Genomic DNA, 22768 nt, shown 5'->3' with positions numbered 1-22768 from the left:
TCTCTGATATTTCTAAATAGTCAAAACTTGCTGTGTGATGTGACGATAGTAGCTGAAGACATGGAAATTGCAGCGCATAGAGTTGTGCTAGCCGCCTGCAGCCCCTACTTCCATGCCATGTTTACAGGTACCAAATGTTTCAATACTTACTATGTTCTAATCCAATCCCAACTGTATAAAGCACAAAATTAAATGACTTTTGCTTTTTAGGATCTAATTTAATTTTTAGATCAGCCAATAGGAATATCTGAGTTTCTTAATGAACTTTTTTTTGCAGTCTAAGGACATACTGGCAACTTATTCTTTGTTAGCATGATGAATGCTTTAAAAAGTCTCCCTCATTTAAACAAATTTATATGTTAAGCCAGCCAGGAATAGTAGAGTTGTTATACCATTTAAGGCTCTAGTAATCTTGCTTATCCAAAAGAAGGTTAAAATAACTCTCCTGTGAATTTTGGAGTAAGTTATGTCCTTTAACAACTGCTGCTGCTATGTTCTTCAGACCCTGAGTACTCTAGGCTGTTAGTAGATATGAAAGCTTTCTGTGGCTTTGGCAGCCTATAGCTGGAGTGCATGTTTTGGTATTTTTAGGGTAATTCTCCGTGACAGATGTACTCTGCATCATTGCCACAACTTTTCTGTGCAGGCCTGATTCTGTCTCTGTTTGCTCCATGCAGGCCAAGTTACTGCTTTGCTGCTACAACAGGAATGCTGAGGGCTTGTGAGGCTAAGATAGGTTCATAGGAGCCTCCAGCTGAATTCCTGTGCTGTGGGTTTAATTCATAATGATTATAAATCGTATTGAAATCCTGTGGAATTTGGTGTCAAATTGAGAATGCTACTAAATGCATGTTAAAATTAACTTCTGAAGTTTTGTCTGTTCCTTGTCAAATCTCATGCCAGTTTGGTAGTTAATGTTGACTGTCTGAAATTAAAAGAATTCTCTGCAACATATTGCTTCTGACCACCAGCTCAGGTGGAGGCAGAAATGTGACTTTTGGCCTGCCAGTATACAAACAAATTGGAGTTTTAATAACTTTAATTGTATGCAACTGGAAGATTGATGAAATTTGAAATACTGTTGTGCCCTGGGGAAGCAGCTGATTATTCTTGATTTTATATGCAAATATTTTGACACAACCAAAACTAGAAGTGGAGTCACTACTAGCAGCATCAATGTTTTAAAGTTGTGTGTAAAATTAAATATCTATTCCTCTAGTAGTTACTCAAGTTTGCATTTGTGGTTGAGACAAACATTCCAGGTGACTGATACATTCTTTCTTAATTTTTACTGCTGTCCTTAAAGTTAGAATGAAAACAGCTGCTTTGATGCTTCCTTTTCATTACCTTAGTAACAGAGAAACACAAGTCTCCTGCATTAGCTCTGTATTAAAGACTAACTGTTGTTGACTGTGACATTGAAAATACTCTTTACTCAGACTATAGCTTTATATTATGCTTTCTGTGGTTAAGACATTTCTGCTTGCCCCGACTGCCCTTTCTGTGGAGAGGTTTATTACCCGTTAGGAATGCCAGTGCAGCAGTGTCTGTGGCCACTCTCCAGATGCAGCCACAGAAATCTTGGTTCTTTCCTTGCTTCAGTCCCTTTGAAATTTTTTTGCTTGTTTTATGTCTTTAAATGTAGGTTGTCTTTTACCCCCAGTGGTGCAGGAGGTCAGAATGCTCACCTGAGTAATGGGTGGGAAGTGTTTAACCCATACATCTGTGGCAATGTTTGTGTAGTTGGTGAACCAAATTGGTGGGTTTAAATAGAATTCAGCTGTGGCTTCAAGATTTATCAACAGATTTTATATTAGTCTCATAGGTTGCTTTCAGCAAGGCCCAGCTGTGGTGTTGGTGCATTTCAGCCATTTCCCACAGAAAAAAAAAGTCCTGAAGTTCGTCATAATTCTTATCTCCATGAACCCTGCAATTCACACTTCTTGGGTGGATTTGCATTCTCATCCAGTAATCTGCCAGTTCAAATAAGCAAGTTTGATCCCTTAACCAGCTATAACCAAATGGAAAAGTATCTTCCTCCATCCAGAATAAAACAGTGACTGAAAAGACAATAAAAAAAATTGCACTTTTATGTTTCACGGTTACTTCTTGACTAGAAATTAGAAGCTTATATTTAGACACATGTTACAGGTTACTTCTATCTTTCTCTGAGTCATTAGGTACTGACTGCTATGAAGGCCGGGAGATGGCATTAACTGAGATCAAACCCTCTGCCTGGGTTTTTTTTTCCTGTTTGCACTTGTAATGGTAGAAGTAGCTCTATTAAATACCCAGAAAGAAAAAGTTACTGCCTTTTAAAGTTACAAAATTTAGTAAGTTAGTAACAATTATCCTATAAGGGGTCAGGGGTGGGGGGAAGGTTAAACATCTGGGACTATGTCACTTGGAATAATTCTTCTTTCTGTAAACAGTGGAATTCTTTAGAAGTATGTATTGTGATCTGAATTAAATACACTTAAATGTTTAGAGGAAAGGATCAGTGAAGGGATACTTCAGTGGCCATAGGGCCTGGCTTGGGACAAGGGTAACCTAAGTTAAATTTTCTCTTCTGTGAGGGCAGTTATCTGTAGGCAATTACCTGCTCTTTGCTTCCATTCTCCATTTGTGTAATTCTGTTTAAAAAAAAAAAAAAGCCTTCCTTACATTACGTTGTAAGGAACCATATATACCTTTTAGATAGATGTTGTAAGGAACCATATATACCTTTTAGATAGCCTTTCAGTAACTTCAACTCATCCAGTGCTCTGTTGCTCCTGCTTGGGAGGTTGGATCAGCTCAGTGCTTTCCTTTCTGTTCACAATATGCTTTTCTGTCGCTAACAACTCCATGGAGAGACGGCGGTGCAACTTCCCAGTCATGAACAGAGTTCTTCAGAATTCTAGACTGAGACTGCCTAGCAAGTGAATCTATGGTTTCCTGCATATGATCTGTCAAACAAGTCTGGATCACAAGAGGACTGTTCTAGAATCATAGTAAGACTGCATGTCTGTTTAGCGTGAAAGGTAGAAGCAAGTCTTTAGTTTTTGTTGGGGTTTTTGGTTTGGTTTTTTTGGGTATATTCTGGGCTCTGTTGTTAAACAGAGAAGGTGCCTAACCATGGCTCTAGAAGCCTTGACATAAAATCTGAAAACAAACCTAATGTGCTTGCAGAATATCAAACTCTGCTCTCCCACACACGCAATTTTCCCAAAGGACCACCTCCACAGCAGCTTGCATAATAAATAACTTGCAGCATACATGCTCTGAAGATCAATAGGTTTAATCTGTGTCAAACTAGAAGTAAGAACTTGCAATACAGGGCCCTACAGAGAACATGCTGCAGTCATCCTTCAAAGGTGTAGGGAAATGTTTCAGAAGAGCCGATGAAAAGAGAAAGTTCGGCAGGGGCTGGATTTTGCTGGTTTTGATGTGGTTCTTCATCAGTGTTTTCTAGAATGCTAGCAACCTGTGCTGCCATGTAGTAGTAGTAGTAGTACGTTGCTGTAGATGGTCTTCTGCACTTCCTACCACTTAAAGGGTTGATTTAAAATGCCATTCCTTACCCTTCAGCTCAAAAAAAGGCATGAATAATGGTAACAAATTTCTCAGTGATGATCCCTTTGCCAAAAGCACTGGGTAAAATGCATTGTTTGGCACCAACCCTAGAGACCACAGGGTAAAAACCAGTGAAAATGTGTATGTAATTCATAAGGAAATATCAGTGATGATCAGCATCTTCTTGTTCACTTCCCCATCCTGTCTGCTTCTGTTGTTGTATACATTAAATTTGTTACCTCATCAATACCCTTATCTCTAGATGCCTAGGGGAAAGAAATAAGAGTACATCCAATATAGAAAAATAAGAAATTGATCTATCCAGAGCCTGGGATATACTCTTCCAAGGTCCAAGTTTATTTATCTACCAACATAAATGGTGTAGTTCATGTTTCGCTTCCCAGTGCAAGTCAATGCAAAAAGGGTTAAAGGTCTGAGATGACCAAATGTGTAGTTGGTAGTCCTGAAGAAGGTTATAATCATTACTTCAAAATGTATTTTTTGGCAATTATTTCAGATATAAACAATATGTTGCATTTTGAGAAACATCATATTTTGGACGGCGGAAGCTATTTTGCAGGCCTTTCTATGAAGATCAGTTGTGGCATAGGGCCAATATGTCAGCCTCCACAAAATGAGATCCAACAAGTTTTCCCTTGCTTACCATTTTATTTTAGTTTGAGTTTTAACTCTTACATCAGATCTGTAACAGAGGTGAAATTGCTAAGGGAATAATAAGTAGGCAAGCAAAGAAATACGTATGTTAATTCTTCTGTGGGGATATAATTTTTCTTATTTAAATAAAATGACTCCAGACTGCATTTGTTATGCTCCTTCAATTAAGAAGTTAATAAAGCTAGAGTATTTTAATAGCTTACTTTGCCAGCAAAATGTCTTTGTATGCATTTGAAGAGTCTTATTTAGGTCTGATAACACTATTTTTTCTGATATTGTACACTGGAGAAAATAGGTCACCTGCAGTAAAAGTGTTAACCCAGCTAGCATTCGCATGATGGTAACAACAAAGTCTTCCTTTCCTATTGGAGAGAGGAAGAAAGGAAGGAAACAAATTGAATTATTATTATTATTAAAGTTGTTTTACTGTCACAACTGATCATATACAAAAAGTTCTGCTGCTATTAAACTTCTACATTTGTGCTTTATTTATATGTAACTTACTTGACTAATAAACTGTATTTGTAGGTGAGATGAGTGAAAGCCGAGCAAAGAGAGTTCGAATCAAGGAAGTCGATGGCTGGACTCTAAGGATACTTATTGATTATATTTACACTGCTGAAATTCAAGTTACAGAAGAAAATGTGCAGGTAAGAGTGAGAATGTTTTCTGCAACAAAAGAGATGTAATATGCAGAGTCATTTATTTTGTCAGTGTGGTTCAACTCTGACATGGGAAATCTCATCTGCAAACTGGAATTTTTTCAGACCTTGTGCTTACAAAGCAAGTAGTCATGCTGTTTAAATTCTGGGTCAAATTCAAATTCAAAGTAAATGAAGAGTCAGTTGACTTTAATGGGCTTTGCAGCCAAACCTTATGTAATACAGTAAAATAGATGGTCTACTCTGCCTAAAATTAATGCTGTGAACCACCTCTGTACCACCCCCTCTCTGATACTTTAGTGCAGTTTATATAAACAAAGTAGATTTGCTCCTAAGTGTGAAACCGTATTCTCCAACTAAGCTATTATATTTGTTTTAATATATTTTTTTTTTCTGCTAGCTTGCAGAATAAAGTACTTTCTCCTGCTCAGTCTCTGTACCTTGCCAGTGGCCAGTTGTGCAGAATTTTTTAGCTACTGCTAGGTTTTTTGGATTTTTTTTTTTTTTTTAAATCAACCAATATCTAGCATGAAGGTTTTGCCCATCCCACACAGAGCTAATAAGTTTTCCTCATCGGCTGTACCTTAACTGAAACTTCAATTAGAGTAAAATAAACACAAGCTTAGAAAACATAGCTTCCTGCCTTTAATGTTTTCTAACCACAAATCCTGAAGATGGACAGAGTAGATTTTCCTTCCACTATCTTTTGAGATTTAGCATAGATGTTTGGCAAGTTTAAAACTAGTTGCATGTCAGGTGGTATATTTAATTCTCATGGTTTTTCTTCTTGCTGCTATGCCTTTGTTTCTGCTCTTGCCCAGTGCCAGATTACTAGCAGTTATTTTGCTGCGTTTGCAGGGGACAAAACCATGGTGCTTTATTTGGCATTGAAAATTTCTGCTGCAATTGCGTATTCTGAAATTAATTGCTTTTATTGGGCATTAGGCGGAAATTAATAGCTTTTTATTGGCTGGTGAATCCAATGGCGTCACTGCTAGTTTTAGCTATGCTTGATCAAAGGCCTAGAAATGAGAAATATTACCAACTTAAAACAATATATCCTACTACTAAACCTTCCATATCTTAGGTCATACCATAAGTCTTTTAATTCTGCAAGATTAATTTCTTGTCACCTACTTAAGGAATTGTTTACTGCTGCTCTGATGATGGGTGTAGGTAGTGAAAAAACTGTCTGAAATTATGTTATATCTTGCCAATCTGGTGGTTGCACAAATCTCTGCATCACTGTGCAAGACTTTGGGCAACATCCAGAGGTGTCAGAGATTCCCTAATAGACTTCTTACTTGATCCTGCTGGCTTTTCATCCTTAAAGCAGGGGTGTCTTGCTGACACACCTTAATGACCTTAATCTTGTATTTTTAATCCATAATATTAGACTGGACTTAACAGGCAGCCTACTGTGTTTTGGCTGTAGGTGCTGCCTAGGAAGATGCATTTTAGCCCATCGTTGGCAATGCTGACTCGTCTGTGTTTATGGGGAGGAAAAGTCAGTGTTATGTTTATTCCTCATACTCATTAAAGGCCACAATTCTCCAGGTTTAAAGCTCCTGAGTCTGATAGGGCTTTCATTTTCACAGCTCCAGATTACCTATCTGAAGATATATCTGATGATGTTGGGGATGGTAATATAAATAATGTGGCCTGGTGAGTGATATTACAAGTTTGTGGTTACTTGACTACTGAGAAGACAGTTGAGCTTTTAAGTGGAGCTCAATTTATTGCAATATAGTTGCACTTTAATGTTGATACTGAATATACTTGTAATATGACTGGTAATGAATGTAAAGCTATTCTTTATCACTTTCATCCTTTTTGCATTATTACTACTAGATATGTAGTGTTTATTTGCATTATGGCAGAACCAAATGCTATGGATAAAAATGAATACACTGATGGAAGTCCTTTTCCTTAAATCTGAAAGCCAGGGTAGGAAAATTGTTACTGTGAATTTCTGGAAACTAAGAAATGTAGCACAGACTCTCAGGCCTCGGTTAAAACTTTATTCTCTCTATAAACATGTTGCATGCTCTTGAGATTAATTCTAGCTCTCAGTATCTTGTCTATATGACAGGAATAAGTATTGCTAGAAGGTATTGTGAAATTTCAGTAGTGGTTAAGAATTTATCTTGTAGGAATACAGAACCATGAAAACGTAACATGCCATGTAATATTGTCTCAACTTTTTTTATATTTGGACTAATGTGCTAAACTGGAGCTTCAGTTTCCAGGTAGCTGGTTATGATTCTTATTCTGATACCCTTGATGGGATTTCAAGTGCATTATTCTGTCTCTTCAGGTTATACATAGTAAGAATAGGTATTGAATTAATTTCTAATATGTGATACAATGTTTGAAAAGGGATCGTGCTTAAGTAATGTAGAATTGCTTAGTACTCTTTGGTATTAAAATAGCTACGTTGTGTATTTATGAAAACTAATTATAAACAAATACTTAATAGTATAGCCAAGCTTACTGGTCTTTCTCAGGGGGTAGCTTTACTATGAGCTTCTTTCATTAGTATCTTACTTGATCTAGATGCAGACAGGAGATTGCATCCTCGCTGTGCCTTTGCAACTTCTGAGTAAGAGCTGTTCATTTCTGCTCCCCACTGTCGTGTTCTCTCTTGTATGTTTTGGTGGGGGGGGCGGGAGGGTAGAAAAGTCAGGTGTAATCAATGATTGAGGAGAAAAACACATTCATTTAGTGCATAAACTATCAACACGGGAGGCCCTCAGCACTGGTTGTTATCACTACATTAGTTAAATACAAAAGAACATTTGTTCTTTTCTCCAGTTCTTGGTTCAATATGTTCCCCCCAGCCCCCAACAGTAAGATAGCTGGTATATGAATGTGTACATTCTTAGTTTTCTTCTAGTATTTGTCCTTCATTTAGAATGAGTTATTTTATCATTCATCTCTAATGGCATTCACTTCGCATAATGCTTTACCAGTGTTTGTCATATTTACATATTATGTCACGTTTTCATGCATTCTCAACTCTCTGCTCTTATTTTTTTCTTTTTTTTTCTGAAATTAAATTAAATGTCAGACTTAATGCAATATCACATTTTTCATGTTTTAAGAAGGGAACATTAAAGTTAATGTTTTCAGAAGGCAAATCAACTTTCTTGCACATCAAATTTTTTCAATTTCCATACAGGTATTAACTACACAGTGCACAATGTGGGAGAGCTAGTTACTATAAGAAGATCATGCATGAGTAACTCTCCCACACTCTGCATATGCATTTCAGCACGTATTTAGTCAGCCATATACCTAGGGCCTCTACTGAGCACAAATATATTGGAGAAGAAATTCCTGCAGTTGTTTGCTGACTGTGGATTTGTTATGGGCTTTAGAGGTCAGCCTGATACAGGGTGAGTGGGATGTGATTAGGGTAAACATGGGATAGTGTTGGTTGTGTTCCTTTCCAATTCCCTGCTACAGTAGTCTGTTCCTGTAGCTGTGCTGATACAGCTGTTTACTGGACTGCTTTATAAACTGAATCACTGAACTTACATAAAAAAACCCAACAACACAACACTCCTTCCTGCCCCACACCCCCTGGCATTTTTTTTTTTTTTTTTTTTTTTTTTTTTTTTTTTCCTGTTATTCTTAACTTGGATCACTTTGAGGATCTGGTTTATAACATGGGCCTGCTGGTTGTTGCGTTCACACAATACTTTGGGTTAGTGTATTGAAGTGTGGGAACATACACTTGTGTTTGGAGTGGACATTTCCCTGCTGCCAGGGGAAAACATTGCACGTAGCTTCACTTTGGACATGAGAACATGAAAGTGATCATCATGCAGTGGGATAAGGAACTTGTGGTACCTCTTATAATGCCAATTTGAGTGATTTGTTGTTGTAAATATTTATGCTTTTTAGCATCATACTTCTAATAAACCAAAACCAGAACCAGCAGAAGTCATTATCTGGTTTATAGGAGTAGAGTATCTTTCAATAAGTTTAGTGGGCAAGACTTAAGTTTCACACTGGAAACTATCTGTTATGAAGAGGTGCCAATTTGCGAGTCTGTTTTTAGAGTACAGCCACGTGAAAACTGGTTTCAATAAAAGAATTATTTGGAGAAATGTTCAATTATCTTTTAAAACTCAGCAATAACAGAAAAGAATGGCCTACTGAAAATCTTGTAAACTTGCATCTGATTTGGGGATGGGAGGGCAGGGGAGGAGAATAACGATGCATACAAGTAATTTTAAAAATGTTTGAAAGAAAAATGTAGAATATCTTTTGAAAAGACCATTACACGGAATAGAATGGAGAAGAATGAATAATCCAGACTTGTTTCTGTTGAGGAGGACAAAAAACCCCAACAAACCACCAAGGAGTAGATATTAGTTCTAATAAAATATAGTAAAAATATGTGCCATCAGTAATATGAAGTCCACTTAAACATAGGGTCTACATTTACCATGCCTAATCTTTACTGGATACTAATTTAAAGGCAAAAATAAAATTCTGCGCAGCATGTAACGTTCCTTATTTGTTGTTCTGCTGAGCACTAGGATAAACTCAGATCAAAATATTCGGAGTAAATTGTATTATATTTAGAAGTGGTCTGCTTATGATGCATCACGTGCAGTTTTATGTGGGTGGGACTTGTGAAGTGATCTCTGTTTAGGGGCTACTAGTTTCTTCTGAAACTTGTATTACCAGAGTATCAGATTTGGTAACAAAGTTTTTTTGTTGTTGTTTGTTTTTCCCTTGTGCCCGGTCTCATGATGGTTTCAGATACCTTCCTTCAGTACCCTTTCCACTAAGGGACAGGTACATCATTTTACAGGAGATTAAGGGTGTTCAGGATCATGACAGTTCCACGATTACCGGTTTAACAAGTTACTACTGCACATCAGCTGAACAATAGCAGCTGTTTGTATATGCTTTTAGCCTGAAGAAAATGTAAAATTACTAAGTATAGGCCAGTTTGTAAGACTCATTACTTTACTTAGTATTTGCCACAGTCTTTGAGCACTTATATGATCAAATTACTATAGCTTAAATTCCAGTAATCTTCAGAGCCATACTGTCTTTGTATCTGAGCTGAGAGTCAAAATACTCCTAGGAATATTTTGATGCTTGTCAAGCTTTATCCTCAAGAGATGTATTTTGTGTATACGAACTGATGACTAAACTAACAGTCTTCGTACAAGTTAGCAGCACTGTGATGTGTAAAGAACATAAAGCATGTTTTTTTGAAACTAGTTTCATTTCAGATACCTAACTTGGAATGTTTTTCAAGTTTCTAAAGACTACCAATAAATTATACCTTTGAACACTAAAGAGCATCTCCTTTCCTTTATTGGATCAAAAGATGTACCTTACCTTTCAAAGGGGTATATTCAGTTTTCTTTATGAACATAGGAAATTTTCTGGTTTAAATGGGGTAGACTTTTCCTTTTTAGAACTAAAGGCTGACTGTCCTTTACAAATGTGTGATTGGGCATGGTAAGAGGAGAGAGTTCATTTCAGTACTTGAACAGACATGTGTTCTGTGTCCTGGAAGTATGCCTGCTGCTGTGTAAGTGGGTGGGACAGATAAAAAAAATATTTATTCAACTGAACTGAATGCTGTGAAACTTTCACTGGATCTTATCATACAGTAGGTCCTGGTTTAAATATTATATATATACTTTATATATATATAACTGCTTTGAGACAAAGTAATGCTGAAATTGCTTCCACTGGAACTTGGCTGTTCTTCTTCACAGAGCCTATGAAATAGATGCCTGGAAAAAAATGCTACACTTGATTTAGGAACCTAAAAGGGCAGGAAGGGAATAAGTTTGATCGTGATGAATTTGCAGATGTGCCTCTGTAGCCACCTCTTCTTTAAGGACTTTTTGATAATCAGGGAAAGTGAACCAGCTTAAGTGAAAGTATATCTTGAAAAGAGGGAGTGCTGGGTAGGCTGGATCTAGGCAATTACAGCCCTATTGGTCATGATTAACAGCTTGCATGTCACCGAGAGACCAACAGATAATTAATATAGGTCCAGTACCTCCCCAGTTGTGCACTCTACTGAAATGCAGGGCTCATTAAGAAGAGTTTATCCTGAATTAACAGCAATCACTGAATGGTTTTCAAATAGACTATTATGCTAGACAGTGCAGTTTGGTGATGACAGTGTGGGTAGTGATAGCAATTTTTCTGGCTGGAAGCAGTCACAATCTTCTAGCAGATGCAGGTAACTTAATAAAACTATTACTGCTGTACCACAGGTTAAATTCGGCATCCGTTAAGTTTGCAGGCTGGTTGTTGATAAAGGCCTTTTGTTTACTTTTATTTGTCTCTACTGACCACAATTGCCTGGTTATTAATTGAATACAGTTTTGAGTTCCTAGATGTATGTTTTAAGCCAGTGAGTTTTTTCCCCACCCACAGTTCTTTGTACACTATCCTCTTGCATCTCCGCAGTAACGGGACAGCCACTTCTTACAACTTTTTCATCTTGGTTTAGCTTCCAAAGTCTTTCCTGCAATACATGTCCACTTGCACGTTTGGTGCTGGAGACAGAATACTGGGCCATGTGAATATCCTTCTGAGCCGGTTTCGTGCTTAACTCTGCATGCTCCTAAAGAAGAATCAAGTTAGGTCAGACAATACCAACGCTATTGAAGATAAGTGATACTTCTTTTTTTTCTTTTTTTTTTTTTTTCCCTTCTAGAGATCTCTTTTGAGTGAATGAGTTTTAAGTTGTTCTCTTACTGTCCATAAAAAAGTGGAGCAATATTGCACTGATTTCTCTGTCAATAGCTGCAGTAGATTTTTTTTTAATGAAAATAGTCCTGACTTTACATTAAAGTTTATAAATATCGTTGACAGCATCTTTAGAGCTGAAATCTGTGAATCTGTATTTCCTGTGACTTAAATATAACTTGCCAGAAACTCTCAGCAAAGTCTCCTGATACAGCACATAGTTTTTTAGACAGACTGTTAGGCCAAGTCTTCGTTACAACTGTACAGCTATCTTTCAAGCTGTTCATATATTTTTATTTTTCTGAGCTGATATTGAATTCTGATACCCAAATAATCTCTGTAAGCTTAACGTTTTGGACAGATTTGGCTGATGACGATTGATGCAGTTGCTCAAAAATGGATTTTTCTCTCCATATAATGTTAAATAACATGAAATGTTAAATTGTCATACTGCATAATTTTTCAGCACCATTCAAATGAAAATAGTCTTTGCACTGTGTTCTGATGCCTCAAATGGGCACAAATGAAATCTTGTTTAGATGTTGTGACCTGTTAGGACTTGATAATCATCTTGCATGCCACAATAACTTGTCGTACCTCCCCCTGCAGCAAGTACATGTGTTTCAAAATTTTTTTAGCTGAAGGGTCAAGTGTTAAACCATATACCTCAGCTCTTTTATTACTTCTGTGAGTTTCTGTAAGTAGGGGATAATTTGTCAAGATATGACTTTTACAAATGAGGTACAGGTCCATAATTTCTCATCAGGTAAAAGCAGGTTATGCAGTTACAGCCAAAATTGTCAGCTGTATTAATTTTTAGATGAAATACAGTTGTCAAAAAGGAGTAACTAACACTGTTGTCTGTAACTGCTGCTTTAAGTATTGGACCTGGCACTTGGAATCAGGGGTAAAATTCAGGAATGCTAATACAAAATGCTGCTTCTCTGTCTTAAGAGTGCCAAGGCGTTTGAAGACTACGTGGTGCATCCCAGCTTGCAGAGCCATGCAGTTTCACTGGTGATTTTCTCCACTGGTTCATGGGTTATGCCCTTGTGAGAATGTTTTGGGAAGGGAGGAAGGAGAAAGGTTGAAAGACAGCGCTATATGTAGAGATCTTAAGGACAGGGTATCTCAACTGATGCTTTCAACTTTCTAATTGATGTGACAGTTTTAGTGTTCCTTTAATGATCTTTTATGTGAGAATTCTTGTAAAATATTTCCAGACAGCCCCTCCCTGCCTTCAATATATGACAAGTAAGGTGCTAATTATTGAAACCTGAGGTGACAGGTTACAGTCCTGCTTCTTTCTGAGGGAATTAAAATATTTATCATGATCTTCGGCTCCCTCATCTTCCATATCCTCCACCAATGGGTGTTTGCTGGACTCAGCTTCATTTTGAAACCATCGTTATTTCCACCATCATATTTCAGCTTACCATCACTTTTTATGTGGCCTTCGTGGACACCTAAAACCTTCTGTCCATAAACTCACTTTTTTCTTTGCTAATAGGTTTCAGGCAACTGCACTAATTCTTGAAAGCATGTTTCTTTACAGAAAGTGTTTTATGTAATAGAGCTATTGAGTGTCAAAAGCTATTGGCAGTTGGTGATCTTTTTTCCCTGACGCAGATATTATGAAAGCTTTAGGAGGAGATGGAGTTCTTTATTGGATCATCGTATAGAGCTTTAAAAATAAACGAGCCTTTTGTCTTTCTGCTCATCTCCATCATGGCTGCAGTGGCATAGCTACTAAATTCTGGAAGTTCTTGCAAATTCTGAAGTTCTATTCAGAGTCATTTCAGTTAAAATGTTTTATAAAACTGGCTCATCCTAATGACTTCATGATTAAAACTGAATTAAGAAGAATCAGTTAATCCTGATGTGTGTTGAAACCACTCTTTATATGGTAATCCAAACTTTTACTTTTATTCTTTTATGCCAGCACAGTTCTAATAATATCAGGGGCTTGCTGACACTGCAGAGAGGTACTTAAATCCAAGCTGACATGAGTGTCATTACTAACCCTATTCATAGAAACACGTTTAAGTCTTACTGGGCAAGAATTTAATGTTGGACTAAACAGCCTTATAGTATACTGTTTGATTGTGTGCTGAAAGTGTACCAGTGGAGTACCACTGTGTTTTGCTATTGTATGTATTTTATACATTAGGCCTTAAGCAACCATCTGGCTACCTCTTTTGACCCTTTTTTTTTTTTTTTTTTTTTTTTGTATTTGTGACAACAGCTTTGAGGATTTTAATAATGCAAGGGCACAACTAATATGTGGCTTAGCTGGAGGACAGACAGTGGCACACTTCTTGAATTTATATGCATTGTAAGACATGTCAGGTAACAGTAAATGATCTAATTTTTCCAGTGAAATAATCCTACTATGCATTCTTCATTTGCTTATACATGCCTGCCTGTCAGGAGAGTGAGTGTAGGAGGGAAGGGAAAAGAGGAGTGTGATCTTTCTACAGCCATATTTTATTGCGAATACAAGCTTCATTAATTTGCACTTTAAATGAGTAAGCTTCGCATAAAAGAGCTGCTGACCAAAATCCTAAGCAAACAACTTTGTGGGGAAACTTAATATTTTGCTCTCTGTCAGTTTTAAAATGTATATTGAATAATATGTATTTTTATCTAATTTTTTTTCCGTAGCATAACTTTTGTGACTTTAGCTATTATGTCTATGCAAAGCAGAAACTGCCTGGTTTTGGGGGCACAATATTATGTGCACTGCAGAACAGATACGGTTACTACATTGTCACTCCCCTTTCTATGTTTATTTTTAAGACTGAGAAACTGGGGGTTTTGCTTTGGTTGAAGGTGTGTTCCAAAGCCTCACACCTGGCTGATGGATATTTGATGCCCTACTAAAGGATTTCCTTTTCTGATTTGGCTTACTTGGACATGTGACAGAAGGAAATCACACCATGTGCTTAACATGAGGAAAGTGTTAAGGGTTGCTGAATCTGGTGCCTGTTAACAGCAAGGTGGCTGCAGCTCCATGTCCCCAAGCTCCAGCTGGTAGTGAGGCTGAGAATGCATTTCCAGTAGGTACGTACACAATCACATGTATATAGCACATGTACGCACAGCCAGCCACACAGATCAATGCAGACAGAAACGCTCAGCTGTTGTCTCGATTCCGTCTTGAGCTGGGCTGTCTTCCTAAAAAGTCTCTTGGACGTGTCTGTTCAACACCATCTTTTGTGTTGTGGTGCTAGACCTAGAACAGACCTTCCCAAATAATGTTTTAAGGCAAGCTGAATAAATACAATTCATACTTCTTCATTTAGGGATAAAATTCTTTACTATTCTCTCCCCTTGGTTATAAATGGTATGGTGAATTTCCAGGAGGTAGGTAGCAAAAGGAGTTTGCAGAGAAGGCAACTGCTGTTTCTGTACACCTGTAGCTTTGGTTAAGGCAGAGAGAAAAATGGTGGCAGGACCATCAGAACCAGGAGAAGCAGATGTTGCACAGATATGGCAACTACTCTTTACTGAGGTATTCATGTTCTTACATTCCTGCCTTTTTGTTTTTCTTTTCTGAAGATACCTTGCTGCTATTTCCCTCTGTCCTCCAAGTGATGCTTTATTCACATATTGCTGGCATTTTCCAGCCTATGAATCTTTCTATAACATCTGTTTTTTTGCTATGGTCTTGCTGAATGGGAGATCCCAGAACTTTGTTCATAAAGAAAATTGGGTAGGCAGAAGGGTATGAGCCTTGTTAGAATGAAAAGATACCTGAATAGAAATTTTAGCTGTTGTACACCAGCTTGTAGTTGCTAAAGAGAAATACATAAGGGAGAAACAGAACCAAGAATGAGCACAAGAGATAAAGATGAATCTAAAATGTGGATCAAAAGGTATGAGGAGTGAATTAAAATTGCCCCGAGGCTGCAAAAGACTGTCTTGGACTATCAAATGCCGGTGTGTGTGGGAGGCAGAGAGTCTTGAACTTCTTCCAGAGAGAGACTGAGGTTTTATGGACTGAATCACAGATTTTCCCTGTCTTGGAATCTTTGCTCCTTCAGAAGGTGTTGGGGGGGGGGGGGGGGGGGGGTGGTAAAAACCACTTGTTTCTGCTTATTTGGAAGAGAGACTTCTGGGCAAAGGCAGTGAAGAGGTTTGTAGCTTGGCTGTGTCAGCATGGTCTAAGTAAGAGCCAAGGAATGAATCAGAAACTCATGGAGGAGGTGATGGGGTGAGACAGAAGTGGGGTTGAGGCAGGAGTACATTATAGAAGAGATACTGATCTGTAATCCTGCACTTCGGAAGCATGTGATTCTGATTACTGTGGGAGGTGAATGGGAAGTCACTGAGGGATTTAAACAGGCATGTTTAATTTAAATGATAAAAAGAATAAACCACTTTTACTCAGCACTGCAGCTCTAAATATAACAGCTGTTCGTTTCCTGCATATTGTTTCTTTAATGACTGATTTAGGAGAGCGTGTAGGCTGCCAGAGCCACGCATGAGCAAGGTGCCAAAAACTAATTAAGGTTGAAAGTCACAGTTACGCCAACGGTCTGTGCAAGGTGCACCCCCTTACAGACAAGTGTAGGATTAGAGAAGGGGTCAAAAGATGAGGTACCAAAGCAAGTGAATAAGAATATCAGATCACTAGGGAAAATAGGATTTTATAGACATATATGTAAAAATAACCCTTGCATACCCCCGGAGAAGAAATTTTGAAAGTGAGGTGGCTGAGACTGTATAAAAATGTTATATTCTGTAGCTGGCTATTCCTTGCAGTTTCAGCTCACATTTTAGTAAATCAGTACAATGTCACTAGTGATCCTGAGCACTGGAGAGACTATCAAGGATTTTTTTTGTTAGTGTCAGGTAACATAAGGGAAGTTCAAACTTTCCGTATGTTTTAGAGTTCTATTTGAGTTGTGCGTAGCTCCTAAAAACCTCCTGTAATTCTTTGAGTGGTCCAGAAATAACCATATCAAAGGCTTTTGAAAGTCAAGTTAGTTATAGTCCCTCCTAAATTGTCACATGATGAGCAATAAATAGAGCAAAAATCCCTAGGGAGCTCAGGAACAAATAGGAATAAATAGTTGGTTTTCACTGTATCAAAATGGTTGTAATGTGTCACGAGCTTCCAAAGAAGGACGGATTTTCTTTAGTTTTGAAAAGTAGGTAGCAAAAGATGTAGGTGATAAACTGGTTTAAGGATTTATTTTTTTTCAAGACCAGACAAAAATAGAAAATTCTACTGCTTTCTAGCTAAGCTAGATGTTGGGCTAGCATGTTTGCAGACCAAATTTAATGTTGGAAAGTGTAAAGTAATGCATGGAAAGAAAAATTTGAATTACTCCTACGTATTGCTATGTTTTACATTAACAGCTTTTCCGAGAATAGAATAACATACTGTAGTCACCTTAGAAAAACTTCTGTTCATTGTGAAATAGTGGCTTTAAAAAGGAGTGTAAAAAATGGCACAGCAGCATCTGTATGTCCTTGTATAAATCTGTGTTCTCACCTGTAACACTCTGCTGGATGGTCTAAAATATGACAGGAATAGCATGCTTTGGGGAAAGGCTTAAAGCTGTTAGAGGCATGGAAAAGCTATCATTTAAGAGAGGGAGAGAATTCAGGCCTTTTTTAAGTTGACTGTGAGATGACTAAAAAAGGACTCTATTTTTCTTCCAATATCTATTCGTTTCAAAGACTCCACATACCCTTTTTAAGGGTCAAAGAGCAATTTATTTACTTATACTGAAAGAAAAATAAGCTTTTCTTTAGGATACCTAGAGAGAGGAGTGCACAAAAACATACATGTGCGTACATATTATTGTTGTTATTACACTTAAACAGTGGGCGCCTAATGAATAGAGCCTGTTGCTGCAAAACACGTGAGAGGAGCTGCCTAGGATGCAGAAGGTGAGCAGTGTGGTTTTTTCGCTGCGCTGGTTGGTTTGGAAATGATTACCTGTGAATCTTGGGTTACCATTAGATAGGCTGTGTTTCAAAGCAGGTATTTTCACCCTGTAAGGTTTACCTCCCTAATTAGGTGAGAGCATATGAGGTCCAGGTCTGGGTTGGGTTCACCTGTTCCATTTTCCTTGATCCTAGGTTTCCTCTTCCCCTTTTCCTTGGAAGGGGGAAGACAGAGGAAGGGATGGTGCTGATGGAAGCAGAGCGGTGCTGTGAAGCTTAATTTCAGTAAATACTGGGTTTAAGCACATATTGGGGAAGGGAGGAGGACATAATAGATTCTGTCTCAAGCCAGCTGCCAAACTTGCTTCCAGTGTGGCTGAGAGTGTGGAGGAGATCCCTGGCTGGTTGCAGCAGAGCTAGGCTAAAACAGGTCTAAGGGCAAAATTTTTGCCATTTTTTCCTCTTTATCTTCTACCCCTGTCCTACTGCAAAAGAAGCCTGCATCCCTGACCCACCAACCAGAATCATAGCCACCACCACAATCTCTTACTGTCCCCTTTCAAACCTGGAAGACCAGGCTTTTGTCCTGTTGCAGGCTTACATTTATTTACCTGTGAAGCACTGGACACTGCCACTTTTTCTCAAGTGAAGTTTGGTTTTAACTAAAAATGCTGTTCTAAAAAGTAAGATGTATCCTTGTGCTTCAAGAGAAAGCTATTCCTTATGATTCAAGGAAACATTCTCTGTTGTGACTGATTTACTGCAGACTGTGGGGTTTCATGCACTCTGATAGCAGATGAAGGTGGATGTTCCTGGACTACCTGGGGTGAATAGACTATTGGTTTGGTCTAATATGTAGTTATCCCTGTATTTTCATTATTAGCATGACTTAAGGTTGGACTTGGAACTGTTTGGAAGTGCTCAGCTTCTACACCAGAAGGGTGTTTGCCTTCTAAAAATAGGGTGGGAAGAACATGCAAATGGAAGAGCATGCAGAAGGAAACTCAGAGATTATTTTTTTCATGCAGTTGACTAGGGAAGCATGCATTGTTTTTTCTTGGAAGAAAGGGATTTTACCCATTATTTGAACAGACTTTTAGCTGAAAAACTGTAAAGTTCTAGGCTAGCCTGGAAAAGATTTTTAACTCTTTGTTTTATGGGCTAGCTTGGATTGGGATTCCATTATGAGAGGTATTACAGCAACAAGCTCTAAGTATGGTGTGGCCCAAAAGAATTTACAGACTTGAGTAGACTATTAAAAAAAAAAAAAAACAAATAAAAAGGGGAAACAGATATGATGACCAATGGGTAGGTCAGAAGTAATCAGGACTGAGATCACAAGTTTTCTGATTTTAAAACCTGGTGCCTTCATCCTGCCTCACTAGGATGTGGTTGCCCTTTAACTAGACATTAAATGAATAAGAACTTTTGTATGTAAACTGCCTTCTCAGACTGAACAGCTTGTGCAACTTTTCTGAGTCTGTGATCTTTAAAATCATCATGCTGCCAGGCTGTGTTAGAGACTCTTCTCTGTCAAGTCAGATGAAAGCAGCTACTTTCGTCTCAGCTATGACCTTTACTGTAGGCATCCATGTATCTATTTCTGTGTATGACCATAAAGCTACCTGTGGAAAAACCTGAAAGACAGCCCTTGCCAACTTTAAGCACAGAGGTCATTTGCTCATTTTAAGTGTTCTATGCAAATGAAAGCATGTGTGCCTGTCCACCTCCCTGTAAAATTCAAGGTGCTTATTATGAGTAAATTAAGCCACTTAAAGAAGAGACTCCATGTTTGACCTCTCTTACTGACACGTAGGTTCAGCAATATGTTGCTACACATAAGATGAAATTTCTGGAAGCTGAATAAAGGCTATCTTGAAAATGTTTCTGTTTTCTGGATATTGGTCATGCTTTAAATCATGAAACGTATGTATTAAACCTTCATCTGAAAAAAATTTCAGATGGGAGGTTAGAGATGCCATTTGCTTTGGGGATTCTGTCCCTACATAGCAGAATTTTATAAGCACAACATCTAAATTAAAGTGATTATGAAATTTGTCACTAAGCCTAATGCCTTTTTTTTTTTTTGAGGAGGTATTTCCCGTGTGACGTCTCTAGGAGAATATAAGTATGGTCTGCTGTAGGAAACTGAATGATAAGTAAAAGATTGTCTCAATAAAATATAAAAACATAACTGTAATGCTAAAAGCTTAGAGTAATCAAATGTCCACTGAAGGGCCATTTATTGCACATTAGATGTTAATCTTAACACAGTTTTTTGTATTGAAGATAAGTACCATGCACACAAAGCATTTCTATTTCATGCTATTTCTGTTGTACTTAGTTCTTGGGTTTGTATTACTATAAAACTCAGTAGTATGGATGCATCTTCTGTACTAGAGAATGGGATAATAGAGAAATAAGAGGTTCACAATCTACTACCCCAGTTATGCTGCTATTTGTTTCCAGCAAAGGCTTTAGGGTTTTACAAATGGTGTTTCAATCCCTCTCTTTAAGATTGCCAGAAAATATGCAGTTATACCAGGAGAACACGCCTTGTTTGTTACAAGTCAGTCAGTCTGTAATGTAGAAGAAACCCCCAACAAGCCAACAAACAATTCCTTCCTCAATGCCCTCCCTCTCAGTTCCCCGCAAGTTGTCTTTTATACTCTAGGAAACATAGCATGTGAACGTTTTGATTCTTTTGTCAGCCTTTTATGTCTTTAGTTTTAAGGAATATTTAAAAAATGTTTCTATCACAGTAATCTTGGGCATAACCAAACTCAGTGTATCTGTCAGCAGGGTCTGGCACTGAGGGTGGTCTGGTACTGAAGGTGTCAGATGTTTCGGGTAAATCCTATAGCTGAAGTACACTAGCTAAAAGCATCAGCTGATACAGCAGTTCTTTACATGGGTCAGCCTTTACAGAAAGATCGAAGACCACGTAGTGTGAGTTATGTTATCCTGCCTACTTAATGTTTTCAGCTTCTTTTAATCCTTCTGCAGGGGAGCTTTGTATATTATTTGACTGGCTAGCACTTCAGCTCCCGTAGTTAAAAGAATAAATTGTCCAGTTTCTGAATGACACAGTATCAGCAAGTGGCTTTGTTCAGACTCTAGTTAGTCTTGTCTAAATTATCCTGTCCCTAAGAAAATATGAAGGTATTTTTATGCAGCTGTATAATCTTTTAAGCACTGAATTACAGTATGATGAAGGATTCCGAGCTTTCACTTTAGATGACTTACTGTACATATACTTAAATTCAGTGACCAAACTTCAAATCAAAACCTCTGTTTCTATCAAATCAAGATGTCTATGATTTTTTTTTCACTCAAAGAAAAATCTAAGATTCTAACTAAAATTATTTTAGGTTCAAGAATGTTTCACTCCAAGTGAGACAATGTTTCATTTCTATTTCCAGTATCTTTTAACAGAAGAAGAGGATATGAAAGGCTAAGCTCATGACTGTTAACAAAAATAATCATCAGAATAGAAAATCAATCTGTCTCACTTGTGTGGAGGCTTAAGCCAAAATGTGCTGTTACGTGGTAGTTAGGGCACTGTTCTGGTAGAGAAGATGTAGGAGAACCCTCAAGCCAAACGACTGCATGGTTCTCCTTTGTAGACCAGATGGACACCATTAATTATAGTGTATTACTTGATTAAAGTGACCCTTCTGTTACTTGCTTCATGAATCTTGTTTCTGCACTTCAGCAACCCCTAACTGCATCCCAAATCCCTCCCCAAACTTCCACAACTACCTCTTTCAAAAAAACCCAAGAAAACAACAAAAAACCCTACCTCCACCCCAAATGTTGTAATTAGTAGTTCATTCAGAGTAATCTTCTAAGGTGGTATCTCTTCTAAAGCCAATTTTTGAGCAAATCAGTTACTTCCTATAAATTGCATGTCACTAACTGAAGTGGACTCTTAAGTACAGATTATGATGCTGGTTAAAATGCAAGTATGTAAACCAGTTACTTTTTCCTTACACTCCATTTTAATCTGTCACACTGCTTTCCAAGTTGGGAGCTGCTTAGTATGTTGTAGATCATGTCAGTCATTCAAAATATTACATTATCATGATTATTTGCTGCTTTTCAGCTGAAACGGTGCTCTACCAATTTGTGTGTAGTACTAAGGGAATGTGAAGGAATAGGACTGTATCTTGATTAGCAGTCTGATTCCTTCCTCTGATACTATAAAACTGCCACCTGCACCTGACTTTTAATTGGTTGGGACGCATTAAGCTAAAGGATAAATTTATACATCCAAGTCTTTACTGTGCAATAGCCTATAAAGTCAAGGTTGTTAAGGTACTCAGAAGGTATATTTTATAAGATACATTGTACCATGTTTTAAACTTGCAGCTCATGCACATCTTTAAACCTAGTGCAGCATCTTGTTTGTGTATTTTAACACTGGAACAGTGCACTTGACTTGTACATGTTGTTCATATAGAAATGCTAGCAGGGTTGAATTTTCCAAAACTGGAACTTCTACACTTTATTCCATAGATGCAAGTGTTAAAATATTTGTATCTACTTTAGTGTGTTTGTATGCATACTCCCAAATAGCATAATTTCAATGCAGTGCTGAATGATTTCACTAGAACTTAGACTACACTTCAGTTACAAACCACAGTTTTGATTACAGCACAGATGCATGTAGATGAGAATAAAAAAAATAAGATAATTTGGATGATCTTTGACCATTATTTTCATCTTCCTTATGCCATGATAGTATAAACAGCAAGTGAAGGAGTTTAGTTTGCTGAAATGGTTATTTAAACCTTAGAAATAAGAGGTTAAACTTTACTGTATTTCCTCAAGATTTGATTTATGACAGGCATTAACATAACTGCTGCTCTCTGAAATTGATTTCATTTTAATGTTGTAACTGAAAATATGGAATATCTGCAATTAGCAAGGATGTAACTTGCTCTCCTGTGTGCTTCTGCTTTGCATTGTACTGTGTTTGGATTCTCACACATCTGCTTTCCTAGGTTAGTCTCTTTCCTAATGTTACAGATGTTTTCTTTCCTCTCCATGTGATAAAGAATGAAGTTTTTCTATTTGAGACAGCATATTATTCAGTTGTCTTGGCATACACTGCTTTGATTTTTATTGGCTTATTTGCTTGCAGAATACTTTAAGGTTCTGAGAAATTTTGCGTTTGTTTTATGCTGTGGGATCTTGTTCCCAAAACCTCCAATAGGTTCTTTCATTATTTT

General features: G+C 37.6%; 1 protein-coding gene across 7 annotated transcripts in view; it reads left to right on the top strand.

Moving 5' to 3' along the window:
- The window catches only part of KLHL2 (kelch like family member 2), a 59412-nt gene that overhangs the window by 7703 nt on the left and 28941 nt on the right, over positions 1–22768 (top strand). For 5 of the 7 annotated variants that reach the window (XM_030007537.2, XM_030007392.2, XM_041123071.1 and 2 more), the window contains exons 3-4: positions 21–127; positions 4759–4880. In XM_030007537.2, coding sequence (XP_029863397.1) covers positions 21–127; positions 4759–4880 — 229 coding nt within the window. Of the gene's footprint in view, positions 1–20; positions 128–4758; positions 4881–19643; positions 19663–22768 lie in introns of those variants that run through there. The other 2 variants (XM_030007709.2, XM_030007787.2) reach the window with 2 other exon arrangements.

Source organism: Aquila chrysaetos, chromosome 1, assembly GCF_900496995.4.
Source record: "Aquila chrysaetos chrysaetos chromosome 1, bAquChr1.4, whole genome shotgun sequence".
NCBI classification, from domain to species: Eukaryota; Metazoa; Chordata; class Aves; order Accipitriformes; family Accipitridae; genus Aquila; species Aquila chrysaetos.
This window is presented reverse-complemented; position numbering and strand designations above follow the sequence as displayed.